This window comes from Monodelphis domestica, chromosome 2 (assembly GCF_027887165.1).
Source record: "Monodelphis domestica isolate mMonDom1 chromosome 2, mMonDom1.pri, whole genome shotgun sequence".
NCBI lineage: Eukaryota > Metazoa > Chordata > Mammalia > Didelphimorphia > Didelphidae > Monodelphis > Monodelphis domestica.
This window is the reverse complement of record NC_077228.1, coordinates 233,793,803-233,813,745: the sequence shown is the minus strand read 5'-3', so window position 1 is coordinate 233,813,745 and position 19,943 is coordinate 233,793,803. Positions and strand designations below refer to the sequence as shown.

Below are 19,943 nucleotides of genomic sequence, written 5' to 3'. Positions count from 1 at the left end.
TTAGTGCATAGTTGGCACTTTGAATATTTTTTCAATGGGATTGAATTACTAAGATTAAAAAAGCCCTATAGTGAGGAAAATTCATCCTTATTTTCCACTTGTGATATTTTTGTATTTCCAGAGGAGCTTTTAATGTTTATAGCCTTTCTAAGAAATAATATAGGTAATTATTATGAAATTTAACATTTAACATTTCTTAAGATCCTTTACATCTATAATTTCATATTTTTCCTCCCAACCTCACTAGGAGGGAGGTAGCTATTATCCCTATTTTACAGTGAAGGAAACTGAGGCACAAAAATGTTAAGTGAATACACAGTTAGTAGGTGTCTTTGGCAGAATTGGAACTCAGATTTTCCTGACTCCCAATTTAGTATTTTATACATTGTACTTCTCAAGTGGGTTAGTCCACTATAGAAATTAATATTGTTGTTCATATTATAAATATTAATATTATTTAAAATGTCTTTAGGTTAACATTTTTCTTTTTATTAATTTTTTTCAGAGAACAAAGAGCTATTTTCTCTTCTCAATAGAAGAAAACTCCCTAAATACACATAATTAAGCCAAATATAGTCTTACATTGAATATATTTCAAGAACTTCATAGCTCATTCTATATTGTAAATTCATTATGTCTGTTGGGAGTCAGGTGGTGTCATAAGTGGCATTGTATATTATATAATAACAATGTTATAATAAATTGTTCCAGTGGTTCTGTTCACTTCATTCTGTATCATTTTATACAGTATTTCACAGACTTCTTTGAAACCACTAACATGTTTCATATGTGAGTTGCAACTATGATGAAGTCCGTTGTTATTAAAATACTATTAGATACAGAAATTCCTCATAACAAGCATGAGTTTAAGGAGACAGACTCTTTCTGCAATATTTCTTACTTCTTAATATCCTACTTAGCTCCATAACTTCTACAGTGTTTAACTGCATGCAGGACTCATTCTATGCCAATTTGTTTTTAACTCCTATCTGTGTAAAGACAAGGACAAATCCAGCAAATGAATACTACAGATTTTTGCCATTTTTACTTTAAATGTAAAAGTATTTAATAATTATATGAATAATGTCATTGATTTTAATGTGGCATGACAGACTCATCTTGTTTATTTAGTTTCTAGCTGGGGAAAGCGAAGATCAACATCAAAAGGATCCTGATATTAAGTGACAACATTTGTACAACCCAGGGAAATTGCTTGTTGATTCTGGGTTCGGGAAGGGAAAGAAAATGAATCATGGAATAATGGAAAAATAGTCTAAAAATAAATAAATAAAAATTTTAAAAAGGATCTTGAACCTTAAAGCATATGTAGTTTGGACTGCATTATAACTTTACAATTTTTTCTCTTGTCACAGGCCCGCTACAAACAAAGTCTTGATCCAACAGTTGATGAAGTCAAGAAGCTTTGTACATCCCTGCGCCGAAATGCCAAGGAAGAACGGGTTCTTTTCCACTACAATGGGCATGGTGTACCGAGGCCCACGGTGAATGGAGAAATCTGGGTCTTCAACAAGGTTGGTAAGCTTTAAAGTAGGCTTGTAAACTGAGTTTCCTACTCTTTTCATTGATACCTTCTATTTCTTAATTAAGAATAGTTATTCCAAGGGTATCATCCCTTTTCTCTCCCAGATAACTATCTCTTAAGATAACATATATAATGATATATATGTGTATATATGTGTATATGTATATGTATAGATAGATAGATAGATAGATAGATAGATAGATAGATAGATAGATAGATAGTTAGAGATATACAAAAAGTTAAGAGAACTGAGTGATACTTTGAAAATGCTTTTGCACTGCTCCATTAGGGGGAGGAGTCTCTTCATTTTGCTTCATTCAAGTACTATCTGATCTTAATAATTTTGTTACATTTACTTTTGATCTTTTGATATGTATTTGTTTTTTCCATTTACATTGTTGTAGTTGTTCTAAATTATCTACTGATATCCAGTCTTGCATCTTCCACTGCCTTTCAGATGTCTTATACTGGATATCTAGTAGACTATCTTAAACTCACCATGTCCAAAATCATTATCTTTTTCCCTAAAATGTTCTTTATTCTAATCTTACCTATTATTCTAGAGGAAAACACTGTCCTCCCATTTCTCCCACTTGCAATGTAGCAATCATCCTCAACTACTCATTTATCTGTCACTCCCACTGTCTTAATCTATTGCCAAGACTTGTCAATTTCACCTTTGCAAACATCTCTCAAATGTGCCCCCTTCTTTCTTCTGATGCTGCCACTATTATAGGCCCATACCCCTGAACTGTTGTAATAGCCTGATGGTCTTCCTTTCTAAAGACTTCCCTCACTCTAGTCCACCCAATTTAGCCACTAGTGATTTTTTTCTGAAAAATCAGACTTATTATATCAACCCCTATTCAGTGAAGTCCAATAGCTCCCTATTATTTCTAGAAACAAATGAATTCTGTTTGTCATTCTAAACCGTTTATCACCTAGGCCCCTTCTCCATTTCTAGTCTTTTAACACCTTGCTCCCCAACACATACTCTTTGATCTAGTGATACTGGCCTCTTGGCTATTCCAGGAACAAGGCATTCCATAGCTCTGCTTTGGGCATTTTCTCTAGATGGCACTCATTCCTGGAATGGTCTCCCTCCTTGACTTCCACTGCTTCTTTTAAGCACCAACTAAAATTCTGTATTTTATTGGAAGCCTTTCCCATTTGTCTTTCCTTTGATAATTATTGCCTATTTGTCCTGTATATAATTTGCATGTGTTTGATTACACCCAGCTCTTTGAGGGCAGGCATTGTCTCTTGCCTCATTTTTATATCCTTGGAATTTAGCATAGTGTCTGTCAAATAGTGGGTATTTAATAAATATTTATTGATTGATTAATAGTCTGTTATATAGTTTTCTTGGCTTTGCTTATTTCAGTCTCCATCAGTTCATAGATATTTTTTCATGCTTCTTTGTATTCATTGAGACACATAATTTCTTATTATAGTAATATCTATAATACTCATGTATTGAAATTTGTTTAGGCATATCTCAATTGATGGGCATCTACTTTCTTTTCAATTTTTAGATATCATAAGTAGTACTTCTTTAATTGTTTTGGAGTATATGAAAGTTTCTTCTCATTTATCATTTCCTTCATGTATAAGACCAATTATGAAGTCTCATGTTCAAAGTAGGAACATTTTATTCACTATTCACATAATCCCGAATTTATTTGCAAAAAGTTGTACTATTTTACTATTCCACCAGCAGTGTATTAGTGTGCCTATCATTGCATAATGCCCCCCAACACTGATTATTGTCAGCTTTTGTCATCTTTATGAACTTCTTTGGTATGAAGTAAAGCCTCAGAGTTGTTTGATTTATATTTCTTTTATTTTTAGTGATTTAGAACATTCTGCAAAGAAAACTCCTTTGGATCTTATCCACATATATGCATATGTTATTGATCCATTAACATTTTAATTTACCTTAGGAAAATAGAAATATAGTATGAGGGGGCAATTGGTTAGCTCAGGGGATTGAGAGCCAGGCCTAGAGATGGGAGGTCCTAGGTTCAAATGTGGCCTCAGACACTTCCCAATTTTGTGACCCTGGGCAAGTCACTTGACCCTCATTGCCTAGCCCTTAGCACTCTTCTACCTTGGAGCCAATATACAATATTGACTCCAAGATGGAAGGTAAGAATTAAAAAAAAAAAAGAAAGAAATATAGTATGACGTAGGGTATCATATCATTTATTAAATTTAAAGTTCATAATGTGATTTTCTACAACAGTCAAGGGGTTAGTAGAAAGATGGGTATCTGAATAGTTTAGAGGTATAATGCATTTGTTAATATTTAGAACACCAAAGCGATTGTCAACTAAAAGCCATTATAATAGAAAAAAATAATCCCAAATCATGCAGTGTACTACATATGTATAGATTGAAATTATGTTTATTGAACTGTCTTTAGCTGAATATTTAACTGAGATCATTGAATAAAGACTTCATTATTATCTGTAGTTTCATTAAGGTTTGAGAGGACTCTTACAATGTAATGGAGCTTTTAAACTATGTTTTTTTAAAGTTGGGAATTGTAAAATCTCTCCATCTATCTACTTATTTACTTTGAGTATAAATACTATTTCTTTATCATTGACATTTGTCATAGAGGATGAATCCTTTTTATTGATGGACATGTTCAAAAGTATACTATCCTTTAGCCCTATGATAGATAGTATTCTCAGCTTCTCCATCCTGCTAGAAAGAAAATCTAAATTAGAGACATGGAAATATTTCCTTTTACTCCCTCCCTTCACCTGAGGGTTTTTCATTTTGCTCAGAATAGAGCTGTCCAAGTTCTGGTCTCAAAGGACTTTTGCAGTTTAATATTTATGCCACCCTTTGTCTGCTTGGGATTTTGTAATAAAACCACATATTTAAAATTGAAATATACTTAGAATGAATCACTTCCTGATAAATTCCATTCTAAAGAGTCTTAACTGTTAACCCCTCCAGTTTTAAAAATTGAAATACTAGTATATTGATATTAAGTAATTTGCATAAGCACATATAGTTGCTATCTCAGTTACAATTTTATACCCGAGTTGTCATGATGCCAAGTTCTTTAAATGATCTAGTACATTATATTGTATTTGTGAAATTAGAGGATATCTGTCTATCCATGTACCTCTCTCTCACTCTCATTTATCTGTCTGCCTTGGAAACTTTGCCCAATGATAGTCCTTCCAGTCCTTAAGCTATATTTTCATAATCTCTGCCCACATTTACTGTTCTCATCATTTTTCATTTTTCCAAATTTCCTAGGTGTCAAGTATAAAACTTCAAGGTTGTTTTGATTTGTACTTCACTTAATATTAGTGATTTGGAGCATTTAATATTATTGTTCATAGTTTAGAATTCTTTAGAGAAAGATTTGTTGATATCCTTTGAAAATTTGGGAATGGACTTTGCTTTTATCTGATAATTGTTTATATATTTTGTGTATAAAAATGTTATTTGATAAATTTGATGTGACCTTTCTCCCATTTTATAATTTTCTTTATATTATATTAATTTTATCTTTTTCAAGATGATTTTAGTTTGATGTATTTATATATTTTTTTCTTTTGTAAATGCTTCTATTCCTTGTTTGGTTAAGAGATCTACTCATAGCTTTGAAAAGTGCATGAACTAATTTTCTAATAGTATGATTTCACATATTTCAGTTTTCCTACCAGATTTTTATTAAATAGAGGTTTTTTTCCCTAAGTAATGTATATTTTGGTGTTGATTAAACATTTAACTATTGAGTTTTATCAGTTCTGAATCTACTTTTTTAATAGGTTGAATTGATATATTTCTCTATATTTTAACCAATGCTAAATAATTTTTTATGAGTACTCCATTATGAAGTAATTTGAGGTATATTTGTGCTAATCCCTCTTTATTTCTACATCTTTTTCATTATTTCCTTTGATATCCAGATCTTTTCTTTCCCCAAATGAATTTTGATATAATTTTATCAAGTTCTGTAAATTATCCCTTTGATAATTTGATATACTATTAAAACTAAAAATTATTGTTGATTGTATTGTCGAGCACTGAATGTTTCTCCAACTGTTTGTTCTTTGTTTCCTTTAGGAACACTTTATTATTGAACCTATATAATTGAACTATGTAAGTAACTTATATACTTTGATAGATTGATCCTCAAATATTTCATACATTTTGTAGTTACTTAGAATGGTACCCTTTCTGTTGTTGCTTATTGTTTTTTTTAATTCCACAGACATTTTGATTATTTTGGGTTTATGTATTCATTATTTCAGTAACAGTGTTATTGAAACTATGAATTGTGTCAAGTATTTTTGCTTTTTCCTTAAGATTTCAAAAAAAAAGCTTAATTTCATCATTGAATGAAAATTATTTTATTTCCTTCTTTACCTGTCTATTTTTTCTTATCTTCTTGCTATTGTTAGGCTTTCTAGAACTTTATCAAATAATAGCAGGAATAGTTTTCCTTGCTTTACTCATTTACCTCATGGAAACTTGAATGTGCCCATCTTAGGTGTGATCTTTGCTTTTGCTTCTAAATAGATACTTTTTGTGATAATAACAAAAATCTTTCTGCCTTTGTGCTCTGATACAGTCATGGCTATAGATTGACATATAATCAATGTCATATCATAGATTCTCATACCCCTTCCAGTAGCAACAACTGTAGGTATATTTGCAATACCAGACAGAAAGAAAGTACCTGCAGATGAGTTGGAGCATGATCTCCCTGCTCCCTTCCAGTTCTTAATTCTGATATCTTTGAGCATTATATGCTATATATTATAAGCACTCAATGAATGTTCAATTATTTGTTGAAGTGGGAATGTTGGGAACACTTACATCAATATTTTACTTCCCTTACCTTTGCTCCTTAGATAATCTTCTCCACTTCCTTATTTGCTCTCTTATTCCACTATGAAAGATTACTATGCTACTATGATTATTTTTGGGGTACAGTGTCTATGTAATGTTCAGTTTTTATAGTTATGTAATTAATGGAAGTCTTTTATCGATGTAGATTGATATTCTTCATATATATCTTACAAGGTAGTTTGATGATTTGCTATGATTTCTCACATACAAAAAACCCAATAACTTATGGAACTAAAATGGCTCACTTATTAGGAGCATATACCCTCCCTAATCTCTTATTCTTGATTTTTCAGCTGGCATGACCTTCATAAAAAATGGATTTGAACTGCCAATTTAAAAATCAATTTCTTATTGTGAATTTTTAATTTTATTTTAGAAATTGTTGGCTTTTGGAAAAAATTGTAATTATATCTTTTAAGTAAGTAGTTGTCCAATATCTGCTTCAGTAGGGAAGAAAAGTGTTAACAGTGGAATGTGTAAACTAAACACCAAAAGCTTGTCTGGGATCTGGAAGTTTCTTTCTTTTTTTTAAAATTTATTTAAAATTTATTTTTTTAACATTTTGGTCAATTTCAAACATTATTACTTGGTTACAAAAATCATTTTCTATTCCTCCCTGCCATCCCCCCACCTTTCCCATAGCCGATGCACAATTCCACTGGGTATTACATGTGTCCTTGATCAGAACCCATTTCCATGTTGTTGGTGTTTGCACTAGGATGTTCATTTAGAATGTACAACCCCAATCATACCTCCCTCAACCCATGTAATCAAGCAGTTATTTTTCTTTGGTGTTTTTACTCCCACAGTTTTGTGATCTTTCTCATAGATCCCTCCAAGTTGTTCAGGATCACTGCATTTCCACTAATGGAGAAGTCCATTACGTTCAATTGTACCACAGTGTATCAGTCTCAGTGTACAATGTTGTCCTCGTTCTGCTCCTTTCGCTCTGCATCAATTCCTGGAGGTCATTCTAGTTCCCATGGTTTTCCTCCAGTTCATTATTCCTTTGAGCACAATAGTATTCCATCATCAACATATACCACAATTTGTTCAGCCATTCCCCATTGAAGGGCACCCCCTCATTTTCCAATTTTTTTGCACCACAAAGAGTGCAGATATGAATATTCTTGTACATGTATGTTTCCTTATTATTTCTTTGGGGTACAAACACAGCAGTACTATGGCAGACAGTCTTTTAGCACCCTTTGAGCATAGTTCCAAATTGCCCTCCAGAATAGTTGGATCAATTCACAACTCCACCAGCAATGCATTAATGTCCCAACTTTGCCACATCCCCTCCAGCATTCATTACTTTCTTTTGCTGTCATGTTAGCCAATCTGCTAAATGTGAGGTGCTACCCACAGTTGTTTTGATTTGCATCTCTCTAACTATGAGAGATTTAGAACAATTTTTCATGTGCTTATTAATGGTTTTGATTTCTTTGGATCCTGAAAGGCCAGCCAGGCACTCGGGCGGCTGCGCTCCAAAGTCCTCCAACACAGCGGTGTAAGCACTGTGACGAAGCTCAAAGTGTACAATGCAGTGGTCCTCAGCTCTCTCCTGTACGGTTGTGAGACATGGACACTGTACCGGAAGCACATGAAACAGCTGGAGCAATTCCACCAACTCTCTCTCCGGTCAATCATGAGGATCTGATGGCAGGACTGTATCACCAACCAGGAAGTCCTCGACAGAGCCAACTCCACCAGCATCGAAGTAATGGTCCTCAAAACCCAGACAATGGTCTGGACACGTCATCCACATGGACCCACAGTGAATACCAAGATAGGTATTCTATGGTGAACTGTCAGCTGGACTCAGGAAACAAGGCCGACCAAAGAAAAGATTCAAGGATCAGCTAAAGTCAAACTTGAAGTGGGCTGGCATTACACCAAAGCAACTAGAACTTGCTGCCTCTGACAGAAGCAGCTGCGTAACTCACATTAACTATGCTGCCACCACCTTTGAAGATGAACGACATCGACGTCTTGCCGCTGCGCGTGAACGCCGACACCAGGCCACAACCGCACCTCCCGTAACAACTGGCGTCCCATGCCCCATGTGCTACAAACTTTGCGCCTCAGTCTTTGGACTTCAAAGCCACGTGAGGGTACATCAATAGATGATAATGCACAAAGACAATTGTCATTCTCAGTCACCGAGAGACTACCTCTGATTTCTTTGACTGAAAATTCCCTATTCATGTCCCTTGCCCATTTATCAATTGGAGAATGGCTTGATTTTTTGTACAATTAATTTAGCTCTTTGTAAATTTGAGAAATTAGACCTTTGTCAGAGGTTTTTATCATGAAGATTGTTTCCCAGTTTGTTATTTCCCTTCTGATTTTGGTTGCATTAGTTTTATTTGTACAAAAACTTTTTAATTTGATGTAGTCAAAATTGCTTATTTTACATTTTGTGACTCTTTCTATGTCTTGCTTGGTTCTAAAATCTTTCCCTTCCCAAAGATCTGACATGTATACTATTTTGTGTTTACATAATTTACTTATAGTTTCCTTCTTTATGTTCAAGTTGTTCACCCATTCTAAGTTTATCTTGGTGTAAGGTTTGAGGTATTGATCCAAACCTAATCTCTCCCACACTGTCTTCCAGTTTACCCAGCAATTTTTATCAAATAGTGGATTTTTGTCCCAAAAGCTGGGTTCTTTGGGCTTGTCATAGACTGTCTTGCTGAAGTCACCAAGTCTATTCCACTGATCCTCCTTTCTGTCTCTTAGCCAGTATCAAATCGTTTTTATGACCACTGCTTTATAATATACTTTGAGATCTGCAAGGCCACCTTCCTTTGATTTTTTTTCATAATTTCCCTGGATATCCTTGATCTTTTGTTCTTCCAAATGAACTTTGTTATGGTTTTTTCTAATTCAGCATGAAAGTTTTTTGGAATTTCGATTGGTATATCACTAAATATGTAGATAAGTTTGGGTAGGATGGTCATTTTTATTATGTTAGCTTATCCTATCCATGAGCAGTTAATGTTTTTCCAATTGCTCAGATCTAGTTTTAATTGTGTGGAAAGTGTTTTGTAGTTGTGTTCATATAGTGTCTGTGTTTGTCTGGGCAGATAGATTCCTAAGTATTTTATATTATCTAGGGTGATTTTGAATGGATTTTCTCTTTCTAATTCCTGCTGCTGAGATGTGTTAGAGATATATAGTAATGTTGATGACTTATGAGGGTTTATTTTCTATCCTGCAAGTTTGCTAAAATTGTTGATTATTTCAACTAGCTATTTAATTGATTCTCTATGATTCTTTAAGTAGACCATCATATCATCCGCAAAGAATGATATCTTGGTCTCTTCATTGCTAATTTTAATACCTTCCATTTCTTTTTCTTCTCTAATTGTTACTGCTAGTGTTTCTAGTACAATGTTAAATAATAAAGGTGATAATGAGTATCCTTGTTTCACTCCTGATCTTATTGGGAATGCATCTAGTTTATCCCCATTGCAGATGATGTTTGCTGATGGTTTTAGATATATACTGCTTATTATTTTTAGGAAAGACACTTCTATCCCTATGCTTTCTAGTGTTTTTAGTAGGAATGGGTGTTGTATTTTATCAAAGGCTTTTTCGCTGTCTTTTGAGATAATCATGAGATTTTTGTTGGTTTGCTTGTTGATATGGTCAATTATGTGGATGGTTTTCCTAATATTGAACCAAGCTTGCATTCCTGGTATAAATCCCGCCTGATCAATGTGAATAACCCTCCTCATCACTTGCTGGAGCCTTTTTGCTAATATCCTATTTAAGATTTTTGCATCTATGTTCATTAAAGAGATTGGTCTGTAGTTTTCTTTCTCCATTTTTGACCTGCCTGGCTTTGGAATCAATACCATATCTGTGTCATAAAAGGAATTTGGTAGAACTCCCTCTTTGCTTATTGTGTCAAATAATTTGTATAGTATTGGGATTAGTTGTTCATTGAATGTTTGATAGAATTCACTTGTGAATCCATCAGGCCCTAGGGATTTTTTTCTTAGGGAATTCTTTGATGGCCTGTTGGATTTCTTTTTCCGATATGGGATTATTTAAGAATTCTCTTTCTTATTCTGTTAATCTAGGCAATTTATATTTTTGAAAATATTTGTCCATATCACCTAGATTGGTATATTTATTACCATATAATTGGGAAAATAGTTTTTAATGATTGCTTAATTTCTTCCATTAGAGGTGAGTTCTCCCTTTTCATCTCTGATACCCTTAATATGGTTTTCTTCTTTCCTTTTTTTATTAGATTAACCAGTACTTTGTCTATTTTGTAGGTTTTCTCAAAACACTAGCTTCTATAGTCTTATTTATTAGTTCAATATTTTTATCACTTTCGATTTTATTAATTTCTCCCTTAATTTTTAGGATATCTAATTTGGTTTTCTTCTGGGCATTTTTAATTTTTTTGCTTTCACCTTTTTTGATTTGTATGTCCAATTCATTTACCTCTGCCCTCCCTCATTTGTTAATATATGAACTCAGGGATATAAATTTTCCCCTGAATACTGCTTTGGCTGCATCCCATAGATTTTGAAAGGATGTCTCATCATTGTCATTTTCTTCATTGAAATTATTAATTGTTTCTATGATTTGTTCTCTCTCTAACAGATTTTGGAAACTCATATTATTTGATTTTAAATTAATTTTTGATTCAACTTTCTATGTACTCTTACTGATCATTATTTTTATTGCCTCATGATCTGAAAAGATTGCATTTATTATTTCTGCTTTCATGCATTTTTTGCCATGCTTTTATGACCTAGTACATGGACAATCTTTGTGAATGTACCATGTGCTGCTGAAAAGGTGTATTCCTTTTTGTCCCTATTTATTTTTCTCCATATATCTATTGACTCGAATTTTGCTAAGATTCCATTCACATCCTTTATTCTTTTTTATTTGTTTGTTTGATTTATCTAAATTTGATAGTGATAGGTTCAGGTCTACCAGTAGTATAGTTTTACTATCTATTTCCTCCTTCAGTTCTACCAGTTTCTCCTTTAGAAATTTAGATGCTATACCATTTGGTGCATACATATTGATTAGTGTTATTTCCTTATTGTCTATACTCTCTTTTATCAGGATGTATTTACCTTCCCTATCACTTTTATTCAGGTCTATTTTTACTTTGGCTTTGCCAGATATCATGATTGCAACTGCCACCTTCTTTCTGTCCATTGACGCCCAATAGGTCTTGCTCCAATCTTTAATTCTGATCTTGTAAGTATCTACCCACCTCAGGTGTGTTTCTTGTAGAAAACATATGGGAGAATTTTGGATTCTAATTCACTCTCCTATTCACCTATGATTTCTGGGTTCACGTTCAAAGTTATGACTGTCACTTGTGAAATCCCAAGCATTTTGATATCCTCTCCTGGTTCTGTCCTTTCTTCTTTTATTATATCTTTTTAAACCAGTGTTTTACTTTTAATCAATCCCCCTAATTCCCTCCCATAATATGCTTTCCTTTCTGGTCCCTCTCATTTTGTTCACTTCTTGTTTATTTAGGGTCTGTTAAGTTTCCTCCCCACCTCTTTCTCTTCCTTTTTTGTACTCCCTTACCCCCCTTAGTTTTCCCTTCTCACTTACCCTTTAGGATAAGATAGAATTCAAGATCCCAATCGATCTAGATGCTCTTCCCTCTCAGAGTTAATTTCACTGAGAGTAAGGTTTAAGTATTACCTATTAGCACTCTCTTCATCTCCTTCTTTAAGAGTATTTTTCCCCTCCCCTTTCCATGTGTATCTTTGTGTGGTAAAGATTATCCTATTTATTTTATTTCTTCAAATATCTCTTGGTACCATCTTTGATTCCCCCCTTTTTCTTTTTTTGCATATCATCTTATAGCCCTTAATGTCCCAATCTTTTCCTATGAGTGATTCTTCTAATTACTATAACAATGAATACACTTGAGTTACAAATAACATTTTCCCCATGTATTAATATATATAATTTGATCTAATTTTAGCCTTAAAGAAGAGAGTTTGAATAAAAAAGACATTTTTCACCCTTTCCCTTTCTTTCTTATTTACCTTTTCATGTTTCTCTTGATCTTTGTGTTTGTCTTGATCTTTGTGTTAATTTCCACTTATTTCTGTTCTTTTGTTTACAAATACTTGGAAATCTTGTATTTTGTTGAATGTCCATACTTTTCCCTGGAAGTATATAGACAGTTCTGATGGATAGGTGATTCTTGGTTAAAGACCCAGTTCTCTTGCCTTTCTGAATATCGTGTTTCAGGCCTTGAGGAAGTGTGGAAACTGCCAGGTCTTGGGTGTTCCTGATTGGTGCTCCTTCATATCTTAATTGTCTCTTTTTGGCTTCTTGTAGAATTTTCTCCTTAGCTTTAAATCTCTGGAATTTGGCAGTTACATTCCTGGGAGTTGTCTTTTGGGGATTTAGTGTAGAGGATGTTCTGTGAACTCTTTCAATGTCTATTTTGCCTCCTTGTTCGAGAAAGTCAGCGTGGTTTTCTTCGATAATTTCTTTTAGAATGATGTGAAGATTTTTGTTCATTTCTGGCTCTTCATGTAGACCAATGATTCTCAAATTGTCTCTCCTTCCTCCTTTTTCCTGATCTGTCACCTTGTCAATGAGATATTTTATGTTTTCTTCCATTTTATCAGTCTTTTGACTTTGCTTTATTAATTCTTACCATTTTGCAAGATCATTGGTTTCCAGTTGCTCAATTCTAGTCCTTAAGGTCTGGTTTTCTCCTTTAATCTTTTGATTTTCTACTATAATTTTTTTATTTTCTCTCTGAACCATTTCTCATTTCTCTTGCCAGAAGGCTTCCATTGTTTTGATTCAGCTCCAATTTAAATCTTCCAGAGCTCGTGGAGAATTTCCATTTTTTAGAAGGTTTTGTCTTTGTTTGAATTTCCTCCTGTATTTTCTCTGTTGCCTGGGTTTTTCCTCCGTAAAAATTTTCAAGGGTCACTGCCTTTTTTTTCTTTTTCTTGGAGGGTGTTTGTTGGTCCTGTGCGCTATTTGCCATCACTGTGGAGGTTTTATGTTCCCTTTTTATTCAGAAATCTGAGTGATTTGGGCAGTTTCTCTGTCTATGGACTTAAAGAAAAAGGATTTTGCCTCTGATGTTTACAGCTCTTCTCTGCACTACCTTCCCAGGGGCACACACGGTCTTTTCTCCCCCACCCACTGGGGTTTGAGTTGTAACTGCTCTCAGAGGTAGACCTTTGGTGGTCTTAGTCAGCTCCCAAGTACCTAGAGGTACCCCTTGCTCTCTGTAGAGGTGCCCCTTGTTCACTCTCTGATTCTGTCAAGAGCTGGCTCTGACTCTGGCTTCATTGGTGGGGTGGGGGAGGGTAGATCGTCTCATGTTTCAGTGGGAGCTCCTTCATCCCCTCATAGTGTGGAAAGGCCCAAATCCCACATACCTTCAATGTTGAATCCTTCTGTAGAGTCCCTCCGTTCTTATGAGAGTTGGTTTTTTTTGGTCTTTTGAGGTAGTCTATATCGGTGGGTGCTGGGGAGAGGAAATGTTCTGTGTCTAGAGTGCGGCCATACTTACCTAGAAGTCCATCTGAAGGTTTCTTGATTAGATGAGAGAGCCTAAAGTTATCAAAAGGATGTATATCAAGAGGTAAATAAGGTCTACAAACACTAACTTGCAGCTTGTGGGATACACTGGAGTGAAAGATTCCATTTCTGATAATTTCAGCATGTTCCACTGGAGTATGAATCAATTCAGCTAAAGCAATTACTTATACAGTGTAATTTATCTTCTTTTATTTGATATTCACCTAACTTTTAATGGATTGTTTCTTCCTTCCATATTTACCACAAATTTGCATGTCATATGCATTTAAATGCCTTGTTCTCTAGTGAATAAACTAATCCTTTGAAAAAGATGCATTATGACTTGATAAAATTGATTTTGATAAAATTACTAAATGGAACAAGTTATGGATGCTGCTACCAATTCAGCCAGTGATTTTGGCAATAGCAAAGCAAGTAACATGAAGAATAACTATTTAAGTTTTCTGAAACAGGAAGACATTTTAATGGTTAGGGGTGTAACTTAATGACCAATATACCCAGTCATTTAGTATCATGCTAAGGATTTTACATAAACAGGGTTTATATTATAGTAATAAGAAGTGCCAGGTTCAAAGTCAAGGTTTTTCCAACTTCAGTCTGAGAGTGGTGAAATTCCCCTGGGGGCCTAACCTCTCAATATGACTGTAAAAATTAAATGTAGACTCTAGTAATAGAAATATAATATTTTATGAGGTTCATTAAAGATTATTAGAAATCAAGCATACCAAATAATAAACCACGTGCCTAGGGCTGATTAGCCCATTCATAGCCTACTTACTACATGTTGCAATGTCCAAGTAGAGGAAGAGGCTCTTGGGAGGCGGAGAGCCCGTTAAATACTAAATTGTGATCTCACCTAGGTGGGGACTCAGGTGAGATCATTGGGAATTCTGGGAAGTACCAAGGACTTATGGGGATTGAAGTTGGGGTTTGAAATCTCCATTTTTACATACCCGACCCCCTCACCCCCCGTGATTGTATTGGGAAACCAGTTTCCCCAAAATGATCATGGAAACATAATCAACATAAAGATTGTGATAATTTGTGGGTGAAAGGAAAAGAGAACAAACCTGTAAGAAATAAATTAGTCTCTAGTAATAGAAATATTATATTTTATGAGGTTTATTAAAGATTATTAGAAATCAAGGATACAAAATAATAAACCACATGCTTAGGGCTGATTAGCCCATTCACAACCTACTTACTACATGTTGCTATGTCCGAGTAGAGGAAGAGTCTCTTCAGAGGCAGAGAGCCTGTTAAATACTAAACTGTGATCTCACCCAGGACTCAGGTGAGATTAAAGGGAATTCTGGGAAGTACCAAGGCCTTCTGGGGATTGAAGTCTGGGGTTCAAATCTCCATTTTTATATGGCCTAGGGCTAGGCCTTAATCCATGCAATCTGTATATAACTATAAAGTTTCAGATAGTTACTAGTAAATTTAGGATTTGTAAATGTGGATATGATTTACAAATACTCAATTAATGCTTTTGACATTTTTAGGGTACCTTTTATGTAGTTGTTTACATTCCTTTTCTGTTATAGGGAATTGGAAAGGGATTGTCTTGATGTTAATTATAGCACTAGTCAGTGGAATTGCAGCTCTCTGCCAGAGACTTAGCAAGCATTCTCTTTTCCTTTCTGCCTGAGGCCATTATGTTTCCAATAGGATTGTGTGATTCTGAGATCCCCTCTTTTATGGCAACAATATATTTGTGAGTGATTATGCATTCCACATTCTGACATGTAGATTAAAAAGGATAAAATCTTTAGGAAGTATTATTTCAGCTTAATTCATTTCAACTTAAAAAACCTCTCAAATCTCAGCTGTTTTGTTTTAGGCATGGTTCATTTCCCCAAGAGATGCATAGGATCCATAAGAAAGTCTAAAGCAATTTAGATTAAAGATACTAATTGCTCAAGTTATATTAACCTAATATTAGAGAAACCCATAGCTTCTATATTTCCCTGAATTTAATTTTTCATAATTCCTGTTCTATAATTCTTGCTAGTACTAATGCCTTTGTGGAAATTTTCGTCTTATAAGTAACCTCTAAGCAATAATATTCTAGGACTGAAGTTCTATCCACTGTGCCACCTAGCTGCCCATTTCTTTATTTAGAATGAAAATGTCTTGTATATGGGTTTTTTTTTTTAAGAAAAGGGAAAGTAACCTTAATAAGAATCAAAGATTTTTATTTATTTCTGTAGAAGAAACATATCTAATACTCATTTGAGATTGACAGTATCATATAGAAGGTAAGAAGTTTATCTTAGAGTCAGGAAGACTTTGCTTCAAAATCTACTTTTTGGAGTTTTTACAACAAAGTCAGGAAGTTTGCAGGGGATTGGTGATACCAAGTGACACCTTAACCTGACTCTCATCTGAACTGGTTAAAGGAGATAATAATATATGTACTATTGGGTACAGAAATATATTTTACATTAAGGGAGAAAGAGGAGGGAAAGGGATAATTTAAAAAGGATAACAAGAGAGTGATTGGATTAAAACTGGCATTAATCAGATTCAGAATAGACCTTTAAAGAGGGAACAAGGTTTAAAAAAAGAGAGAATAATAAGTAAAAGATAATAGACTGGAGAAAACATACAGTTAACAATCATAACCACGAATGTGAATAAGATGAACTCTATCAAAAAATGTAAAAAGATATCAGAATGGATTAGAAATCAGATTCCAACAGCATGTTGTTTATAAGAAACATACTTTAAACAAATAAAAGCTGGAAAAGAATATTCTGCTTCAGCTCAAAGTAACAAACAGGTAGCAATCACTATTTCAGATGAAATGTAAGCAAAAATAGGCCTAATTAAAAGAGATAAACAAGGAAGCTGCTATAGCAATATTAAACATGTATCAAATGTCATAACATCCCAATTTATAAAGTAAAAGTACTTCTATAACTTACAGTAATAACAGTAATAGGCAATAAAACTATAATAATGGGATATCTCAATTTATTTTCTCTCAGAATTAGATAAATCTAAACCAAAAAAATAAATAAATAAATTAGACAGAAATTACACATGTGAATAAAATTTTAGAACAATTAGATATGATAGACCTGTGTAATATGTTATTATGGCATTGTTTAAGGGAAAGAGACAGCTGGGAAACATCTAAATGTTTTACATTTATTGATGGGGAAAGGGAGCAGAAGGAGGGTAACAAAGGAGTAGGAAAAGTTCTTAACCTTATCCCCAAACCTAAATTCCCTTAATACAATCCTAATGGCTAACTTATCTAGGCTTAATAAGATAAAAAAGATACCTTTTCATGTTTCTCTTGCTTTTTGTGTTTGGATGTCAAACTTTCCAAAGAGCTCTGGTCTTTTCTTTACAAACACTTGGAAATCTTGTATTTTGTTGAATGCCCATACTTTCCCCTGGAAGTATATAGTCAGTTTTGATGGATAGCTGATTCTTGGTTGAAGACCCAGCTCTCTTGCTTTTCTGAATATCATATTCCATACCTTACGGCCATTCAGAGTGGAAATTGCTAGGTCCTGTGTGACCCTGATTGGTGTTCCTTTATATCTAAATTGTCTTTTTCTGTCTTCTTGTAAGATTTTTTCTTTTGCTTGGAAGCTTTGGGATTTGGCAATTGCATTCCTAGCAGTTGTCTTTTGGGGATTTAGTATAGAGGGTGTTCTGTGAACTTTTTCAGTGCATATTTTGTCACCTTGTTCTAGAATCTGTGGGCAGTTTTCTTTGATGATATCATTTATTATATCAAGATTACTGTTTATTTCTGTCTTTTCTGGTAGACTAATGATTCTCAGATTGTCTCTCCTTCCTCTGTTTCTCAGGTCTGTCACCTTGTCAGTCAGATATTTTATGTTATCTTCTAATTCTTTAGTCTTTTGACTTTACTTCATTAATTTTTGTTCTTTTGTAAGATCATTGTCTTCCAGTTGCCTGATTCTCATCTTTAAAATCTGGTTTTCCTTTTCAATTTTGTCTGACCTGTTTTTTGAGGCTTCGAGCTGTTTAAGCATTTGCATATTTTGATCTCTCAGATTGCTGAGTTCCTTTTGCATTGTTTCCTATTTTTCCTGCCAGAAGGCTTCCATATTTCTTTATAATTTGTGATTTAAATTCTTCAAGAGTTTGTGGAGAATTTCCATTTCCTTTGGAAGATTTTGAAGCATTTGTTTGTGTTTCCTCTTCTTTCTCCTCTGTATTTTGCTCCATACAATGTGTCCAAAGTCACCCCCTTCTTCTTGCTTTTCTTGGTGTTTGGAGGCTGTTGCACTTCTGTACTGTTTGAAATCTCTATGGGTTTTCTTCCCCTTTCTAGTCAGAAATCTGAGTGAGGAGGACTGGTTCTTAGTGTGTCTGTGTGATGATTCGAGGCTTTAGCCCCAGACCAATTGTCTGTTCTCCACAGCTGCACTGTCTTCCCGGGGAAGCCCAGGGTCTGTTCTCCCCTGCCTGCTGGTGTTTCGGGTGTTACTACTCTCAGTTCCCTCCAGTTGCTTCTCCACTGCCTTACTTCCACTCTCTGAGCCTTGCACAGCCCTGTCCGCAAGGTACCTCAGTGCCTTTGCTGGCCCTGTGGTTCATGTCCTTTCAGAAGGCCCTGCACTCTAAGGGGGGAGGGTTCCTGGCCTCCCTGAGCTCTGAGGACTCTTGATGGGATTAGATTCAGCTGGGTTGGCCTGGATGTGCCCCAAGGCAAAAACCTCAGGTGAGACTGATGGAAGGACCCAGCCACAGGGCTACAGGCTCCCCCTGTCTCTCTTAGGCTGCTTCTTTGTCATCTGTGTTTGATGCCCTGAGACTGATCCAGGTTGCTTTCAAGGTGCTCCCTTCAGAACAGCACCTTTGCTGGTCCTGAGATTCCTGCTGCTGCTGCTGTGGGCTCAGCACTCTGGGTTGGGGGGAGGTGTCCTGGGAACTTCTTTCTGCCTTCCACTTAAACCCTAGTGTTCTCTGACTTTTGGGGGGCGTACCTTTTGATTTGAGTCCAGAAGAAGGGTTCTCCGGCTCTGTCCTGTTATTAAGTTTGAATTTCAGGCCCCTAGGAGCTTTGTGATTGGTAAGGAAGGGTTTTCAGAGGTCTGACCTTTTGCTACTTCTAAGCCGCCATCTTGCCTGGAAGTCTAAATTATATTTCTAATAATAAAAATATTACATTTTATGAGGTTTATTAAGGAGTATTAAAAATCAAGGATACAAAAATAAAACCGCAAGCCCATGGCTGATTAGCCCATTCAAAATCCCAGAGCTTAGCTTACTTGCTACATCATTGCAATGGAAGAGAAGCAAGCGTGGTAGGTGTTACTGCCAGTTAAATATCAATTGTGATTTCACCTATGTGGAGACTCAGGTGAGATTATAGGGAATTCTGGGAAATACCAAGGACTTCTGGAGATTGAAGTTTAGGGTTCAAAATCTCCATTTTTACACATATATGATGCACAATTCCACTGGATTTAACATCAGTCAAGACCCATTTCTTTTTTATTAGTATTTGCACTAGGGTGATCGTTTAGAGTCTACTTTCCTAGTCATAGCTACACTGACTTATGTGATCAAGTAGTTGTTTTTCTTCTGGGTTTCTTTTCCCACAGTTCTTCTTCTGGAAATGGATAGTGTTCTTTCTCCTATGTCCTTCCAAATAGTTCTGGATCATTGCATTGCTACTAGTAGAGAAGTCCATTACATTTGAATTTACCACCGTGTATCAGTCTCTACAGTACAGTGTTCTCCTGGTTCTTCTCCTCTCTCTCTGCATCAGTTCCTGGAGGTCATTCCAGTTGACATAGAATTCCTCCAGTTTATTATTCCCTTGAGCACTAACTCTTACTTGGTCTTAAAATCCTGTCCTTTATTTACTTCATTTTTTTTAGGCCTGCCTTGCCTTTCTTCTTACCAAGTTGTTTTTTGTTTTTGGTTTTAGTTCATTGTGTCT

The 19,943-nt window shown here is 35.0% G+C and overlaps 1 protein-coding gene across 2 annotated transcripts in view; it reads left to right on the top strand.

Annotated features, from left to right (window-relative positions):
• Positions 1 to 19,943, top strand: part of RPTOR (regulatory associated protein of MTOR complex 1) — a 569,750-nt gene that overhangs the window by 200,299 nt on the left and 349,508 nt on the right. For both annotated transcript variants that reach the window (XM_056817367.1, XM_056817369.1), the window contains exon 4: positions 1,374 to 1,532. In XM_056817367.1, the coding sequence (XP_056673345.1) occupies positions 1,374 to 1,532 (159 nt within the window). The remainder of the gene's footprint in view (positions 1 to 1,373; positions 1,533 to 19,943) is intronic.